Source organism: Lepisosteus platostomus, chromosome 8, assembly GCF_059453375.1.
Source record: "Lepisosteus platostomus isolate fLepPlt1 chromosome 8, fLepPlt1.hap1, whole genome shotgun sequence".
NCBI lineage: Eukaryota > Metazoa > Chordata > Actinopteri > Semionotiformes > Lepisosteidae > Lepisosteus > Lepisosteus platostomus.
Genome location: NC_142618.1, coordinates 39,344,127 through 39,363,450, shown reverse-complemented (window position 1 = coordinate 39,363,450; position 19,324 = coordinate 39,344,127). Strand labels below are relative to the sequence as shown.

General features: G+C 38.7%; 1 protein-coding gene across 1 annotated transcript in view; it reads left to right on the top strand.

Annotated features, from left to right (window-relative positions):
* vopp1b (VOPP1 WW domain binding protein b) overlaps nt 1–19,324 on the top strand; it is a 99,288-nt gene that overhangs the window by 42,482 nt on the left and 37,482 nt on the right. The window contains exon 3 of the mRNA XM_088643381.1: nt 14,866–14,943. Within this exon, the coding sequence (XP_088499507.1) occupies nt 14,866–14,943 (78 nt within the window). The remainder of the gene's footprint in view (nt 1–14,865; nt 14,944–19,324) is intronic.

Sequence of the window (19,324 nt, the reverse complement as noted above, 5' to 3'; positions counted from 1 at the left end):
TTTCATCAAAGAAATAGACCCCTCTGAGAAAAGACAAAATTCAAGATTCGTTATTTTACCTTAGAAATAACACAATTAGCACTTAAGATTGTCAAATCTCTAAGTCCTGATAATATTCAACCACTTTTACTTGACAAAACAAGAGATGCCATTCATAGTCCATTCACAAAATTCTTCCAACAGTCTCTGAAGATAAAGGTAATGCCCACTGATGGGAAAATTTCTAATGACTTCCTTGAAAAAGGGTAACAGCAATGAACCAGGTAAATAAAGACCAATTCTCTAAAAATCACGATTTAAATGTGTTTGGGAATGTTTAATGGTTTATGGGAGTGTATGGGCATAGGTAGATTTGGCTTAACCTGTATGGCTGAAGGCCAACTTCCTGGCCATAGGCCGAGGAAATTAGGACTAAAATTCAGAGTAAAGAGTTAACCAAGGGGTAGCTGCAGATGGGGGGACAGAATGCAGGAGGGATGCATAAAGCAAAGGTGAGGAACAAAAGCTTACTTATGATATTTATAGTTTTCAGGATGATTACACTTTAGGGCAGCTGAGACAAAAGAGGGAATGTTTGTTGTCATCTCTTGTACATTTTATTTAAAATTTAGAGTACTTTTAGAGTACTTTTGTTCAATAAAATAGGAAATATATGTTGGATCATCATAGATCATTAAAGACTAACCTGAAGCACATTTGCTCAAATGCCATACATTTACCATACTGTAAATGTATAAATGTGTAAACAGACTACAATTTGACCTTTTTAGTCTGGAACAGAGAGAACTAGAAGGGGACTTGATTCAAGCATTTAAAATTCTAAAAGGCTTCAACAAGGATAACCCTTTGGACTTCTTCAGAATTAACAGTGAAATGCAAACCAGAGGACAACAGTGGAAACTACATGGAAGAGCATCTAAAACTGACACGCAGGGTTGTAGGCATCTGCAATACGAAGTTGAGCTACGTTATTGAAGCCTGTTGTGTTCGCTTCCTTCAAAAAAATGATCGATGAGATCTTTAGATCACTTAGCCAGCAGTAACCAAATAGCTCCATCTAACAGCTCTTGCATACGTTTGAATATGTATGCATACGTATGGGTCCATATTTAAAACAATCACTCTATTACCGTCAGTATAAGGAAGGGTTATGACCCTGACTGGAGACACTGTAAAGCAATTTCGTAGCAGTCTTACTAGTATTAGCTACAGTACAATATAATCCCACAAGAGATAATAGCACTTAAATACAAGTTAAGTATGACTAGAAAATGGATAAGGTTGTTAGAATTGGAATTTATTTTTGAAGTTGCGCTTTTGCTTTCTAAGGCTTCCTAATGCCAACCTACAGTAATTTACATTCTTACAATCTGAATTTGGAGAAAATTAGTGCAAAATATTTCCTTTCCTTGTGCATGTAAGTACTGTATATTTATTGACACCAGAAACTACTGCCAATCTGATCTTCACTAGAGGAAAATGAATGTTATTTGTTCCTCCTATTTTTTCAAAATACTCTACAGCGCAAACTGTTAGATGGAGCTGTAATTAGTTTCAGACAGAATTAAGAGGGGGGTGATGCTGGGCCATTATTTCTAAGTGATGCACTTACTGTAGCATTGGACAGAGTCTGGTTTGATTTGGCACTGGTGTTTGACTCTTCTTGTTCGAGACTGAAAAGATGTATTGCTTTGCTGTAGGAACACAAGAAAGGTTACAGATGAGAGGAGGCCCAGCTAAGGTTTCAGGCTGAAATACAGTATCATGACCTGATAGCTTGTTCCAGACCCCCACATCTATTTTTGTAAAATGGTATCTTCTGTTTTCATTTTTAAATGCATTTCCATGTAGTTTCATCTGGTTTGATTTCATTGGGTAGATTATAGCATTAATATTCTTAATTATTACATTTTTTTAGTTTGTAAGTTGGTACTTTATGGTGCTTTATTCAAGGTTTTGTTATTTCGTGACAGGTCAGGCCTATAGTCCTGTTCTGTAGTGTATAAAGAATTAACTTGTAAACTGTCTGTGCCTATTTAGTTATGTGAAGCCACACTGTTCCTTTAAAGCTTCAGGATGCTGTATGTAAAAGAAATTAAGCGCAGATTGTGATGCTAGCATGGCTTCTAGGAAATGTGGCAACATGGGGGGGAACTGTGTGGTCTTTAAGTGCACATCTATCCAGGTCTTTAATGTCCCAACGCACAGCTGCGAGAATTTTGGCAGGTGGTATAATGGGTTCGGGGGAATCTTTGGTTTCAGAGGGATCATGAAGGTGGGAAAGGCCATCAGCCTTGATGTTCCTGGAGCCTGGGATATAGATTATGAAAAAGCGGAATCTGGAAAAGAACAAAGCCTGGCGAGGGTTGAGGCATTTAGCTGATTGCAAGAAGGCCAAGTTTTTTTTATCAGTGAGGATAGTTAAAGGAAGTTTTGCACCATCCAGCCAGTGCCTCCACTCCGCCAGGAGTGGCCAAAAGCTCTCTGTTACCGACGTTGTAGTTCAAGTTCATCTCTACCGGGGATAGTTTTCTTGAAAAGAAGGCACATGGATGGAGGGTACCTTTCGCTCCATGGCAGTGGGACAAGATGGCACCGACTCGAAGGGCTGAGGCATCGACTTTGAGCACAAAGGGAAGAGTAGGATCTGGATAATGGGGGACAGGTGCTGTGGAGGTGTTGCTTGAGACGGTGTTGCCTTGTCTGCTTCAGGGGTCCACTTGTCTTGTCTCCAGTGATGGGTGCCACAATAGAGCTAAAATTGCTGATGAAACGGCGGTAAAAATTAGCAAAGCCGCTGTACTTGTTTCAGGTTCTTGGGGGCGGGCAGTCCTAGACAGTGGTAACCGTAGCAGGGTCCATCTCAACCCCAAGTGATGAGATTATATAACCCAAAAAGTGGATCCTGGAAGCATGAAAAGTGGATTTCTCCAATTTGGCAAATAATTTATTATGGATAAGTTGAGTCAGGACTTCGCAGACATGAAGAATATGGCCTTGTAAGTTATGGGGGAAGAATTTAAATATCGTCCAGGTAGACTAGCACATATTTTTGAATGATGTCCCTAAATATATCGTTCATGAAATTCTGAATACGGCAGGAGCATTAACCAAACCAAAAGACATCACCTGGTATTCGTAGTGGCCAAAGATGGTGATGAAGGCTGTCCTCCACTTGTCCCTCTCACAAATGCGGGTCAGGTTGTAGGCACCCCGAAGGTCGAGTTTGGTAAAAATGGTTGCACCCTTAAGTGATGCTAGTGCCGAGGAGATGAGGGGAAGGGGATAGTGGTTCTTGATCGTGATTTCATTGAGACCCCTGTAATCAATGCAGGGTCTCAGGGATCCATCTGTTTTTTCAAAAAAAAAAATCCAGCGCAGGCAGGAAGAACAAATAAAATTGGGCTTAAAGGATTCCTGGATGTAATTTGCCAAGGCATCAGATTCTTTTAGGGACAGAGAGTAGATTTTCCCTTTCGGGGGCAGGGTTCCTGGTAGTAAATCAATGGCACAATCGTAGGGGCGATGTGGTGGTAAAGAAATTGCTTTTTGCTTGCTGAATGCCAGGTGAAGGTCAGAGTAGAGGGAAGGGATCTTAATGGCTTCTTCTGTCACGTTGCACCGATGTGGGGAGTAAGGGGTACCGTCTGCCATTCCACCCGACAAAGAGGGGATCCATCAAGGGTAAGTAGACAAATGGGGGGGTGAGACAGGGAGAAGTGGAATGTTCCAGGTGTTAGTAAGTCCGGAAAAGTCCAAAAAAGGTTGGAGACCATAAAGGCTATTTTGTCTCTGTGGGAAAACAGTTCTGGTGAAGGTGGTAAGCCATCCAACACTGGGTTAGAAAGTTTTGGAATTAAGCAGGTACTCTGTCAAATGTTTCTGGGATAGGAAGGGGTAAGGGGCTACAGGCGCTGACGTGAGATGGAACTGGCATGGGTGCAGCTTGTTGAGGTGGTGTTGAACGGGCAACGTGGTCCACTAATTGTTAAACCGCTGTGGTCAGCTGTCCAAGAGCCTGGGGTTGCTGTTGAAGAATGGCAAATGGGTCGTTCTGGCCTACTGGGTCCATGATACTGGCTTACTATTCTGAAAGTAACAGCAGAGAAGGGAATATAGACCCCGTGCAGGGCTCAAAAAGAAAGCCTTAGGTGGATCCGTAAAAACAAGGCTAAACAAAAGGGCTATTTAAACCTTGAGTTACCAATCCAAATCATGAACGCAAAAGCCATTAACAAGAGAACAAGCTAGGAAGTAAGGCAGTGAACAAATGAAGGAGAAAAGAAGATAGATACTTTATTGATCCCGTGAGGGAAATTGCAGTGTAACAGCAGCTTAACACAGTCAACACAGCACAGTGTAACGAAATGATACAATAATAATGCAATACAATCAGTACAGTCAGTGAGAAGTTACTCACAGTCCAGAACATACAAATAACAAACAGAACAGTACACAAAAGGTTGTATTGCACAATATAAATATAAATGTATTGCACAAGTCCCCGGCATATACTGTATTGCACAAAAATGGTTGTAAACAGGAAAGCCAGATGTACAGTAGCAGAGAGTTTACTGTTTAGTCCAAAAACAGGTCATTGTCAATGTTGCCCCTGCCCAGACACAAAGTGGATGCGTTGTACAGTCCTATGGCAGAAGGCAAGAATGACCTCCTGTAGCGCTCCCTGACGCACCGTGGTTGGGTCCGCCTATTGCTGAACTTGCTCTTCATTTTCACAAGCATGTCATAGAGGGGATGGGAGACGTTGTCCATGATGGCCTCTAGTTTGGATTCTCCTCTCAGCCACTACCTCCAAGGGGTCCAGGTCAGACCCAATAACAGAGCTTGCTCTTCTGATGAGCTTCTTCAGCCTGTTAAAATCACTTGCTCTAATCCCAGAGCCCCAGCATACAACGGCATAGAAAATGGCGCTCACCACAACCGACTGATAGAAAATATGTAGCATCTTACTACATACATTGAATGACCTGTGCCTACTCAAGAAGTAAAGTCGAGAATCGCAAAAGTGAGCATGGAAGTGAGAAAAGAGGGGAACTGATATAGTGACGGGAGTGAATTGTGACAGTTGTGACGTGAGTGTTTGTTTAACACAGTGTGTATGAGAATGTGAGACTGTTTAGGAAAGCATGTGGAATGCGTAACAGTGCATTTACTGTACACTACTGCACACTGTTGAATTCTTCCTCCCTGTAGACATTCATTGGAATTGCGACACTTGCAATAATAGTCACGTTTAACAATTAAGGATCAAGGGATCTGATGAATCTAATAAATGTTCACTGTAGTTTAAGTTATGTGTAAGTCGCTTTTGGCAGCTTAGCAGAAATGTCTTTACTTGGCTTTCTCTTCTTTAAATTTTTTTCTTTCTTTTAAAACGCAACTGTGAAGTGCTGCCCTAGAGCAAGTTAGTCAAATGCTGAAATGATTTCACTGTTTCATACGCAAATCCAAAAAACCTGTCATTTCCCAGAACCTCCTCACCTGCGTCAAGAGATAAAACAAATGAATTCCTGTCAACCGAAACCAAATGGATTAGGGACTCGTGGAGAAGGCTACATGTTCATTAACTTTCCAAATTAGTTTTCAGTGAGTACTGGAGGCAAGGAGAAAAAACAAAATATTATCAGAAAATTAAAAAACATGAATTCAAACTTCAAGGATGCTCACATTTACAGATAATTTCCCAACCAACTTTTTGATTCCACATTTTCATCCTCAGTGTTTCTGTACAGTTTCTGATCTGAATTGTTGCCAAAGTGAATAATTACTCCTAGTTGAGCAGAACACATGATTATTTAATTCTTGAATGACTGTGATTTTATCGCAGGAGCTGTCCTGTGATTGGGTAACCAATAGCACATGCACTTCACCTGATGGCGGTGCACGTTTTTAGTGAGGTAGAACAGTGGTTCTCAAACTGTAGCACATGTATGCCAGATGACCCTGGAAATCCGTTGAGTGCACTGAAAAATTGGGAATTAAAAATTGAATAATTAAAAATTATGTAAATTTCTTTATCTGTAATTTACTTAATCTGTTTCAGAAAGCTTGAGACGGGTTTTCATATTTTCTATTTTAATAAAATTAGTTTATGTGTCAAATACGCAGCCTACGTACTGTACTTAGCTACGTCGATATAGCGCACCCTAATACTCGAGTGTTCATACTCCTCTCAAGCTTTGAGAGACAAGTGATCGAAAATGAATACCTCGCAAAAATCAAGTATTATGTGATGGATGAAAGGAATAGATGCCAAGAGTACTGACGCTAGCTCCGATAGATCACACACACCCGTTGAGAACGAGGAGGATTATACATCGACCACTAGGGTTACCATATTTCAACATAAAAAAAAGAGGACAACCTGAGAAACTTTCCTATTGCCATATCTGCGAAGGGGGTCAGGATGGAGAGGGTTTTCAAAATATCCCATGTTTTATGTTCATTGGTTAAGTAACTGTGATGATGTTTAACTGTGTGAAATGCATAAGTCCCCTCAGCTGCAATAACAGTATCCTCTGTTTTGCTGCCAGATTTGACAAAATAATCTGTTAATTTGGTTGAGGAACTCTCTCCTCGAATTGCCTTTTTGTGTTTGTCAACATGAGCTTGCAAGTCAAGTACACCTTTATTTGACACAAAAGTACCAGACTTACACACCAAACATTCAGCTTCCCAGTCTTCTCTGCCACTTCAAAAACACAGAAATTAATTTTTTAGCTGTGCTGTGAATTTGCACTTTTGCTTTGGCATTGTGTTTGAGATTAGGAAAACAAGAAACAAAATAGGGAGCCTTTCAATGGAATGCTTCTGCACTGCACAGACGGAGTAAAGACACTAATATTGACGCCCGATTTTGCTCTCTCTTGACATAATCATACACATACAGGACGAAAACTGAACAACAAAGTACTGTAGGTCGTGAAGCGAACTTGAGAAGTTAAGATATTCTCTCTCTTTCTAACTATCTTTATAACTTTTGTCAATTATTCTTCATGGTGAAAATAATGGGATCCCCGGACATTTCTGGATATTTGAAAATTCCCCCCGGATGGAGATATAAGGATCAAAATAGAGGACATGGCCGGGATGTATGGTAAACCTATAAGCTACTGACGCTACCTCTTCTGCTGAACATGATACAGACAGAACTATTAGTGTTAGCAAGTGTCAGGAAATAGCTACAAGGTGGTATGATCCAAAATAACTAAGTACTCAGTGCTGTTTATATTCTATGTGTGTGTGTGCGCGCTCATGTTGGTCATGGAGATTTTCTGTAGTTCCTATGAGAAGATGACTTGCAGGTGGTACTTGGATGCTTTGGTTTGATCAGGGGTGGTACTTAGTCCAAAAAGTTTGAGAACCACTGAGGTAGAATATTCAAGAACAAAAACAAAGATCTGATAATCCCACCAGTAATATGTAATGAGTGATGTCAAACTAAATTCCTCCTACACTGGTGAGAAAAACGTTGTGAACCCTTTGGAATTATCTGTATTCCTGCAGTAATTGCTCCTAAAATGTGATCTTATCTTTATCTCTGTCATAATAATAGATAAATAAAATCTGATTAAACAAATAACACAAACAATTGTATTTTTTCTTGTCTATATTGAACACATTGTTTAAACATTCTCTGTGTATGGTGGAAAATGTAACTGTAGCTGCTGATCAGTCCTGCACATCGATCTGGGGGTATTTTGGCCCATTTCTCTTTACAGAACTGTTTCAATTCTTTTATATTTTTGGGATGTTTTGCATGATTGGCATGCTTCAGGTCGTGCTGCAGTATTTCAGTTGGGTTAAGGTCAAGGTTCTGACAAGGCCATTCCAAAATTGCAACATTTCCCCTGTTTAAGCCACTCTGTTGTAGATTTACTCCTGTGTTTAGGACCATTGTCATACTGCATGAACTAACTTTTTTAAGCTTCGGATCATGGACAGATAACCTGACATTCTCCTGTAGAATTTGCTGGTAAAATTTGGAATTCTCAATGATTGCAATACTTCTGGGCCCTGAGGCAGCAAAGCAGCCCCCAGCCATGATGCTCTTTCCACCATGCTTCACGGTTGGGGTGAATTTTTTGTGTTAGTACAGTTTCTTGTTTTTTCCTCCAAACATAACATTGTGTATTTATGCAAAAAAGTCCCACTTTTGTCTCATTTGTCCAGAAAACGTTGTTATACTAACATTGTGGAACAGCTAGGTGGTCTTTGGCACACCTGAGACTAGATGCAATGGGTTTTTTGGAGAGCAGTGGTTTCCTCCATGGTCTCGTCCCATGCCATCACTCTTGTTCAGTGTTTTTCTTTTTGTGGACTCAAGAACACAGACTTTAGCCAGTGCAAGAGATGCCTGCAGATTCTTAGCTCATAGCCTAGGGTTCTTTGCCGCCTTATTAAACTTTGTATAGTCTCTTAAGGACAGTAGCAATAGTACTGAATTTCTTTCATTTGCATTTATAAGTACTGTATTTAGAAATACTTTTATAACCCTTTCCAGCCTTTATAATCCTTTCAGCTCTTCTTCTGAGGTCCTCCGAAACCTATTTAGATTGGGAAGTGCACTTAGAAAAATCTGTGTTGTGAAGAGGAGACTCTGTTCATAACCAAACTTTGTGGGGGTTTTGAGGGCAGGGCACCTCAAACTCATACCTTAATGTCATCTCATTGATTGGAACTTACTTTTTTGCAACATAGACAGTGAATGTTTAAATAATGTGTTCAATATAGATAAGAAAATGTACAATTGTGTGTTATTTTTTTAAGTGGATTGTGTTTATCTATTATTATGACTTAGATGAAGATCATATCACACTTTAGTAGCAATTAATGAAGGAATACAGATGATTCCAAAAGGTTCACAAACTTTTTCTCAATGTTTTCTGTTTAAACTCCTTAGATGGTTAGTATTTCAAACAGTATGTATGGTGGCCACAAATAAAGTCCAAGAAAAAAACAACAAAAAACTTTTCTCCTCAAAAAGAACGAAACTTAAAGGAACATTCTGGAGGTACAAAATAAAGAAAAACCTCCAGTGTAATATTTCAAATTTCATATGTCTTTCAATAATGTGGATGTAACCAATTAATTACTACATAAAATGAATTGTGGATTTAATATTATGTCTTATATTGTGTCTTTGTAGTTTAGTAAATGAGCATGTCTCAGCAGGTAGCATGGTGAGCATTGTTGCCATGCAGCTCTAGGGCTCTGGGTTCACTTACAGACCTGGGGTAGTGTCTACAATCACTTTGTACAATATGTTAATAATACTTATATACAGTAGCGCTTTTCTGGACACTCCACTCAAAGCACTTTACAGGTAATGGGGTCTCCCCTTTACCTCCCCAATGTGCAGCATCCACCATGATGCAACGGCAGCCATAGTGCGCCAGAACACTCACCACACATCAGCTATTAGTGGGGAGGAGAGCAGAGAGTAATGAAGCCAATTCATAGATGGGGATTATTAGGAGGCCATGATTGGTAAGGGCCAATGGGAAATTTGGCCAGGATGCCAGGGTTACACCCCTACTCTTTTCTAGAAACGCCCTGGGATTTTTAATGACCACAGAGAGTTAGGACCTCGGTATTACGTCTCACCCGAAGGACGGCACCTGTTTGCAGTATAGTGTCCCCATCACTATACTGAGGCATTAGGACCCACGTGGACCACAGGGTGAGTGCCCCCTGCTGGCCTCACTAACACCTCTTCTAGCAGCAACCTTAGTTTTTCCAAGGAGGCCTCCCATCCAGGTACTGACCAGGCTCATACCTGCTTAGCTTCAGTGGGTTGCCAGTTGTGAGTTGCAGGGTGATATGGCTGCTGGCTGCACATGTTCTCCCTGTGCTCGTGGGGTTTTTCCAGCTGCCCTGGGTTCCTTCCACAGTCCAATAACATACTGGTAAGTCAGTTGGCTTTTGGGAAAATTGATCCTGGTGTGAGTATGTGTGTGTCTCTATCTGCCCTGTGATAAACTGCCATACCATCCAGGGTGTACCCCATATTGTGTCTAATGTGTGCTCTTGCTTCAAATGTGGTCCAGGAGAGCCCCACTCCAGTTCCTCAAATAGAAAAACAGTTCATTGTCTTCGTGTAAGCACATACTGTATGTTTTAAATTGAGTCATTTCTGGGAGCAGAATCTGAGTACCCTTCAGCCCTCAAGCCCCAGTTTTCTCTTAAAGATATTACTTGAGTAATTCATTAGTAAATTATAGGTATTACCAATTTTTAAAAACAGGTAAAACAGGATAAAGCCAACTGGATTGGTACTTTATATAGTAAAAGACAGTTGTGTTATTTGTGAACAGAAAAAAATAACATACAAAAATGGCCTAAGCTCTGAAATATCTGCAGGGAAAGATACCAGCTTATTTACCAGGCCATAAGCTGTTAGCACATGGTTGCAAATACAAAAGTATATTCTAATATTAAGCATGTAGATGATCAACACAGTGTCAAATGTTTTTAGGATTTGCATTGCTAATCGTGATGCAAATTGACTGGCAGAAGTCAGTGAATGATTATGAGCACAGGAACACCTACAATCAACACGTAATACAGAAGAGCTAGGAAAGAACAGCATCTCCTGGAAATGAAAAAAAAAATGTATCACTTAGAGGCAGATTTGTGGTTAACAATCATATTGTAAATATTATTCAAGAAAGATAAATATTGTTACACAGCAGTTTCAGCGGTAATGAATAAAAAGAATTTCAGCTCTTTTGTCTAAATATACAAGCGTAGACTATCAGACTGCCTCCAGCACAACAGCAGCAGCAGGAAAAGAACCCAACCTCGTCTACTGCACACTTGGGTCTTTCCGGGTACAGGTACATGAATATAGGATGGAAAGTGGGTACAGGAATAAAGGGGTACAAACCAGGAATAACTGTTAACACCCTGATTGACAGTTCTGACAGCCATGTACATCACACCGGATGGTCAGCTGCACTGGCCAGTGACCCTTAATCCCCGCCCTGGCTACTACTCCCTTCCTGCCCTTCGCCACAAACAATAGCCGGGCACTCTTCAGCTGCAACACCAGACGAGGGCACCACAATATTAATTGGGACATTGTGGATTTAATATATGTACTGTAATTCAGTCGAAGGAATAAAAAATTATCTTTTTTTCCAGTACAAGTGTGTTCTAAGCTTCATATAGAAAGAAATGTCAGACATTTTTGATCTTATAGCTACTGACTGCAAAAGCAGAGCAAACTGAAAGAACCATCTGGTATTTTACTGTAGCCTGTCTGCAATCCATTTCTTAGAGATATGCCACAGGTGCAGAAAATCAAAATCACACACTTCATGCTGTCATAGAATTTTTGATGAAGAGAAAGTACACAATGTCCTTTGATTTCCCAAATCTCCTTCAGTGTTCTCTAGCCTCAAGAGTCAGATGTTTTTATCAGGTTTTCTTTGAATTTCTTTGAATCACAATTTTAATCATAAGACATAGCCACTCACTTTTGCTCCAGTTATAGTCTCCATGCATGGAACACAGTATATTTGGTAGTAACATTGGAAGATAATGACAGCATTCACTTCTATGCAGAGATTTCTATAGGGAAATTGCTCCTTTATCTCTAAGGAACAGATATTTCAGAAAGTACTCACAAAATATATGTAATTTGTTTTGTGTACATATTCTTCTGTTACTGAATTTGACATTTGTGTTGATTACAAAAAGAGTAGTACTTTGTAAAATAACATACAATGGAAAGACACCTCTATACCTGCACTCTTACTGCACTCTTTCTCTGCCTCTGTGATTAGCACACCCTACTGTAATGAAAAAGGCAAAAAACTGTCAGTGAGCCTGTAAACTCATCTCCAGCCTGTCATGCTCCACGCCGCTGACACAGAACTGGGAGTGTTCATTACCAGGTTGAGATGTGACTGCTTGGTAGCTGGTACTTGGGCACAGGGCAGAGAGAGGCTCACTAGTTAGATTTGTCTCACAATGCTAGTCTGTTGCAACACTAATTTGAAAGTTGTGGTTAACAACCTTTGGCTCTGTTTCACTCTCGCTCTGCTCTTTTTTCATCCAAGACCCCGTCAGCCAGACCAAATCATGAATGTTAAATTTGCACAACTTAAGACCCTACTATATATATCTAGAAATAGTAATATAACAGTAATCAATTTAATATCTTATATGACAACTGCCAGCCAATGAGTTCTAATGACACCAGCTGTCAATAAATCATGTTGGTTGATACTTAGAATAAACTGCTGTTTCCAGAAAGAACATATCCTGCTGGAATATTCTATGATGGCATAAGACACTGAATAATGACCCAGTCTTGGCTGTCCTGCATTCAAATTAGTTTGAAGCGGTTAAAAAGAAATGCTATCCTGTCCAATTTTTCTGTTTGCTTGGGAGAGGCATTAGCTTTAAGACATAACTATTATCCATTGTAATATACACAAATGAGGCTAAACTACTAAAATATGCTAATATGTTTTTACTATAAAATGCTTTTCTCTTTTCTTAGAATCCAAAAATATATGATTATATACTCAATGGCTCAGATGAAACATGTACCCTGTACAAATGTGAAGTACAGACAGGCAAATGAAGATTGGGTTTCATTGTAAAAGATGGACAACTCGTCTTTAGAGTGTATCTGTAAAATGTTGATATATCTATTAAGGAATAACAAAATGGGCATAAATGAGAAGTGTGAGTAAAGAAGAATGTGTCAAAAAGAAATACTTTTTTTACTTTTCTCACTGTCAGTGGAGTGGTACTGTGGGCTTTACAAATCTAAACAGAGCTTCTTGTTTAGTGCAAGGGAGATAAATAAGGCTTCAGTAGAGATGTAGAGACTTAAATCTGTATCTGTAAGCTGCTTCTAAATGTTCTTTTGAATTGAAAAACTTTAATTTACAAATGAACGAACAGTGTACCTTTCTTCTACAAGGAGGAAAAAATGTTACTGGATTTTCACACTTGCAAGCAAGGCCTTTGTTGAGCTTCATTTATTCTTTCATTTCTGCAGCTGTGGGGCTGTGAGCAAGAGAAATCAAGATTTATAGTCATAATTAGCAAGATAAAAACCCAAGCCTTCACTCAGATATTGTGTTCTTGCATTGCGTTTGAAATTTGATTATTTTTAATTAAATTAATCTTGAGTTTAATCTGAACAAAGCTGAAAGACCCATGATATTTCAGAGATCTGATTGATCTGCAAATTATAAAATATCCAAAAGCACATGTACAGTACTTGCTTTCCAGAATGTAATTATGACAAAATGAAGACTATAAACTTACCACCTCCTTTCTGATATGTAGTAAGAAAGTTAATTTACCAAAGCATTTTGACCGATTTGTCATGTTTTGCGCAGAGGACTAAATGATTAGAAGAAAAAAGTGCATGAAGTAAAACATCTGAAAGAACAAAATTGCACAGAACAAAATAAGAGTTTTTAAATTTTCTAACAAACATGGTTGAGGATGCCTTTATTGAAATGTGTGGGCCATCTTTTCCAAAAGTCTCCCTTCGTCCTTTGTGAATGAAGAAATGTGGTTGTGAATACAAGCCAGTGCATTACAGCATGAATCATTTCTCCTTTACTGCTGAATGAGAGATTCAACTGTCCAAGTGATTGTGAAAATGTGACAGAACCAAAGAGAGGAAAGCCTTGCTAAAATGGTTCAATTGTGTCAGGTTTAATTGCTTATTTAAACGAATTCCTTCTTTGGGTGTAAGGGTCCGCAGCCGAAACGTTGTGTTTTTTTTCTTTCCTTTTCAGCATGGAATAAACATGTTACTTGTTCCTCTGCAACTTACGCATGCTGACGCAGCTACCCACCTGAACTTCTTCAGCCTACTTCTCCTGCGACCCACTATGCCTTCTTCTAAATCTTTTTCTATATCTCTGCATCGTTCCTTCTCTATTTCCCTGGGCTACTTGCCCCCCTCTCTTACTAAACCAGCAGTCCTTCTCTTCACAGTGATCTGTTCCAAGACCAGGCTTTCTAATCACCTCCTATTCCTTTACAGATATCGTCGTTATAATATTATTCGTAAAGGATTTTGTCTGAAATCTAACACTTTTTCTTTTGACTTTGACACCACCCAGAGTAACACTCCAAGAGTTCTACAACAAATTTCTAGGAAACAACTGTCCTTTTTGTCAGTCAAACACATCTATGCACACTATTGCTGTATTTCCAGCTGCAGCTGTCTTACGTGAAACCTATGGGTGATCATATGCAAATTCAGGAACCTGTTTTAGGGAATAAATAGGCAACATAAGGAAATTAGGCAAATTTACTCAATCCCCATGTGAAAAGGCTCCTGTAACATTCATAAGACACATGGGTAAACAGTACAGCCTTTGTGAATAGTGTGTGAAGAGGTACTGTAGAAAAAAGAATGACTGCCTGAATTTGTAACAGTTTTTTGTAGCTGAACTGAAATTTGGTGCCGTGTGATAATGATGTCTTTGTTCTCTGCTCATACTATACCATTGTGCCTTTTATGTCTTCAGTACTGCGTGATGAGGATACCAGTTCTAGAACATTTTAAAAGTGTGTCTGACTTTTAAAAGTCTGTGTAATTTTCTTACTATTAAATACCCATTTATTGCCTGAAAGTAAAACCTCCTTCATCTTCAACAGTATAAATAAAAAATAAAGTAATAAAAAACACAAAACATGAAAATTCCAGAAAGAAAAAAAGGTGTATTATTAATCAGCTGCTAAAGGAGTTCCTGTATAAGTTGTATATTAAATTGCTTGTGTCTTCTGAGATCTTGTGTAATGTGATGTACAGTACCGGTATCCCATTGCCTAATCCTGCTGTATCTGTGCCCATTCCAGATGCCGTTCTTATGAAGACTGCTGTGGCACACGCTGCTGTGTGAGGGCCCTGTCATTCCAGAGACTATGGTACTTCTGGTAAGCAAAGGTCTCTTATATGAAGTTTCACGATCATAGCTGTGCAGACTATCCTTTTTCAGTCCAGTTCAGTTGTATGCATGTTATATTGCGTTGTATTAAAACATCGTGTACAGCATTCGACAAGTAGATATTTGAAGGCAGTAAAATTAATTAATGATGTATCATTGCCTTATGGATATTGATGAACACACTACACTGCTGACTTGTCATGTGTTCTTTTAATAGCACTCCTGGCTCTTACTATCTAATCCATAAACTCTGTAACACTCACAGGAAAGTGAAGATGGAATGAATAAAAGTTCATCCTCCAGATTAAAAATAAAGTTTTAAGTTATCTACCAAGTGCAAATTACAAACTTACGGTAGTTTGTTGTAGCAGCTTTAAATTTCTGTTATTTACAGTAAGTAATAATATTATCATAATTTTAATTTAAGGTGAGTATGTGATGTAATATAAAACATTATTTTGCTAGATAACTGACAGAGCTATTCCAGACAGCCTCACTTTAAATAAGAGCTCTATTTAGTATCTGTCTGATGATGTATGTCCACTCTAATTGTACCGACAGCCTGTCTTTTATAACTGCACTGTTTAGAGGTTGGGATGGGGATTTCAGATTATGCACAGTATGTATATGCCTAATTTAAGAATACCTGGGTACTTATACGTATAAAGGGACTAATAATGTTTTTCGAGACGTTTGTCAATGTTATGTATTTCCTTTTCTTTATGCTTTAGTTTTCTTTTCCCAGAATTACTACAATATCTAAATGTCTAGCATAGCTCTGAGTTTGTTTAATGTCCTAAAGGCTCTATTGTAGAAATATTTCTGGTATGTGAACTACATTTTCTATTGTCTTATTTCTATTTCTATGTGACCTTTATTGTCAGATATGGTTTAATAAATGTATTTCATAGGACAGTACATGTTGGCTGTGAGGAGTCCAACATCATCTCTGTTTTTGTATTCCCCAGTCAAATTCATTTTTAAAAAGGTTCTGGAGATTCTGATACTTAAGATATGGAGATGTTGTGTGAACTTTTGTTTTATTTACTAAAAGTCATATTTCCTTTACAAAACCATGTAGTTTAAGTTCTGTGTTCCAGTATAGTTTTTTCCCCCCGCCCCCATCCAGTTTGCCAAATCTCACAGCTTCTTCATTTTAACTACTGTTGTGTCTTTTGTTCTTCATACTTCATACAGTACAGATTTTATCCTTCACACTTTCCATCTTGTTTTTAAGAACAGTGTGTTTGCTTCCTCTGGTCTCGTGGAGTATCAATCACACATGCTTTCATCAAAGCATGCTTAGTCTGGATTTTTTCTACACTTGTGAGTCTGTTGACACTCTTCCCTCATTACAGAAATGTATTGCTGAACATGACCATATTTTCTAAGGGCTTGTGTCACTCAGGTGTTGCGTGCAGCGTGCTGTCGATGGTGATAATTGCTTCTGTTGTCAGTGAGTAACCCTACAGCTGATCCCCAAAATAGAATATTACAAATCATTAGTTGGCACAGAGAGATCTTTCATTGTATTAGAGTGTATCTAGACTGTGTGAATGTGAATGTATGTTGTGGATGATAAAATACAGTATGGTTTAAATGTATTTTCATTATAGTTTTTCATTAGAATTTTCCCCATGAATAACTAAATTGAATAAGATGCCTTGAATAAAAACACAGCAGGTACTGCAAGACCAAATTAACCCATTTTAATATATATTAAGTAATTGTGTGGGTTATACATGTAACAGACAGTGGGAGGTTCTTTGTTTCTTTGCATTAACTACTTAATTTTTTATTCATTAAGATTTTTTTTACAATTGCTGGAGGTGTGAATCCAGTGGGTGTAAATTATCTTTTGGCTTTAGAAGCACCAATAATAATAATAATTGTTTACACTTATATAGCGCTTTTCTGGACACTCCACTCAAAACACTTTACAGTTAATGTGGGGACATCCTGGAGGATGCGACGGCAGCCATGGTGCACCAGAACGCTCACCACAAAATGATTAAAAAATGTTATCAGAGGGGAGGAGAACAGAGCGATGAAGCCAATTCATACAGTAGATGGGGATAAGATGTGGTAAGGGCCAATGGGAAATTTGGTCAGAACGCCAGGGTTACACCCCTACTCTTTTCGAGAAACGCCCCCTGGGATTTTTAATGACCATGGAGAATAGGGACCTTGGTTTTACAACTAATTCAAAGGATGGCACCATTTTTACAGTATAGTGTCCCCTTCACTATACTAGGGAAATAGGATCCACACAGACCACAGGGTGAACACCCCCTGCTGGCCCCACTAACACATCTTCCAGCAGCAACCTTAATTTTTCCAGGAAATCTCTGATCCAGGTACTGGCCAGGCTCACACCTGCTTAGCTTTAGTGGGTTGCCAGGTGTGAGGTGCAGGGTGACATGGCTGCTGCCTATGATAATAATATTAACCCATTAAGACAAGCTGACGTTTATGTTCCCCTCTGTATGTTTTGTGCACGTTAAAATTAAATAATGGAAGAAAAGTAGAGAGCGTAAAGTAGAAGAGTTTAGTAGACAGAGAGTAGAGGAGTTTATTGTTACATTGTAACACTGGAATTCTTTTCTCTCTGATCCCTCAGGGCATACACAGTACAACTGACAACACCACACAATGTAGATAAAAAAATATTACATAATAAATAGTAACAACCAGAACTATAATATGTTGTAGAGAACAATAAATATGTCATAGTGAAAGTGCTAGTCCACACAAAAAGTGCATAGTGCAGAGGTGCATTGAGTTCTGAGGCATTGCTGTTAGCTTTTAAGGGTGCGTAATGCGGTAGGGTCGAAGCTGTTCTTAAGCCTAGTGGTCCATGCTTTAATGGTGCAGTACTGCTTGCCAGAGAGCAGTGGGGGGGCAGGTTATGGCCGGGATGGTTGAGATCCTGAATGATGGATTGGGCTTTATTGTGACAGAGGATAGTGCGAATCTCATTGATTCATGGTAAGTCACATCCTATAATCCCGTGTGCCTTTGACACAACCCTTTGTAATGTGTCTTTGTCATAAGATGAGCAGAATGTTCTGTGGAAGCATGTTTATGCTGATGCCAGGTGAGTCTTGGCTACAGCCTTCACAGGTGAAAAAGGGGTTCATGTGAATGAATCCATTCCACAGGATCAGCAACTAGGATTTAATAGAGAATACTTGTAAATATTTTGTTATGGAGTGGAGTTAGCTGATGAATGATAGTTCCAGAGTGAATTTAGTGATTTGTCTTTTCTACGTGTTGCTCGTTTTAATTTGAATTCTCCATAATCTCTGTAGAGTTGTTGAGTAAGGCTGACTATAGTTGGAAACTGGGCTTTTACTTTTAAATCAGTGACCTTTTAAAATGTTTTAAAACATTTTACTGTATAATAATGGCATATTTTCCAAAGCAAAAAAAATGTTTGTTTTTTTAGTTTCCAATGTAAGGGACACAAATTAGTGACGATTAATTTAAAAAGCAAGCTAGACGTAAGTCATATCAGCACCCAAGTGCACAAAAGAATACTAAAAACCCAAGATTGAATTTGTTTATAAGATATATAATTAATGGCTCACAAGAAGAGGAATAATCAAAATGGTTCAACATAGATGACAGATAACCAATCTTTGTCCTGGGGACCAAAGATGTTTTAAGAAATTAATTTCAATTCCCTGAATTAAAATGATATTTTCATAATATAAAGAAATCTATCTCACAACACTTCTTCGAGTCTCACTACTGTCTACTGACAGTCTTGAACAAAGGAGATTTAAAGGAGATTTGATCCTAGAATATCTAATCCTTAAGAGCTATAGGAGACTTTCACAATCAGAAGTGAAACTATTAAACTAGGTCACAGTTTTCAATTAAAATGAATTATTTCAGACACAGCAAGTCCTGTATCTGGACTCCTTCAAAATCAGTTGGACAAAATGTGTGATTTGCTTAGCTCTTAATATACTACACCACTAAGATGGGCTGCATGGTCTTTATTCATTTAAACCTCTCTTACTCACAAGTCCAATGAGTATACTGTAAGTACATGTTTGCATCTCTGTAGCCAAGCAGAAATTATCATGACAGCCTGAGCAATAAATTGAAACCTTCTTCTGGCAGACAGAAACAAATCACTCTTCCGTAACAAACTGGCTGCATTAGCAAGCTGGCAATTTACAAAATGAAGAAATAAAAAGGGAAATCAAATCGATATTTAAGTTTAATTAATTCCATAGTCTTGCATTCCTTATTCTACCTATTTCATGTGTCTGCGTTAGCCATCACTTTGACAAAAACTGTAATCAATATTAAATAGACAGAGTAGATAGAGAACAATCTTGCCTTCTGAGTCAGCATGC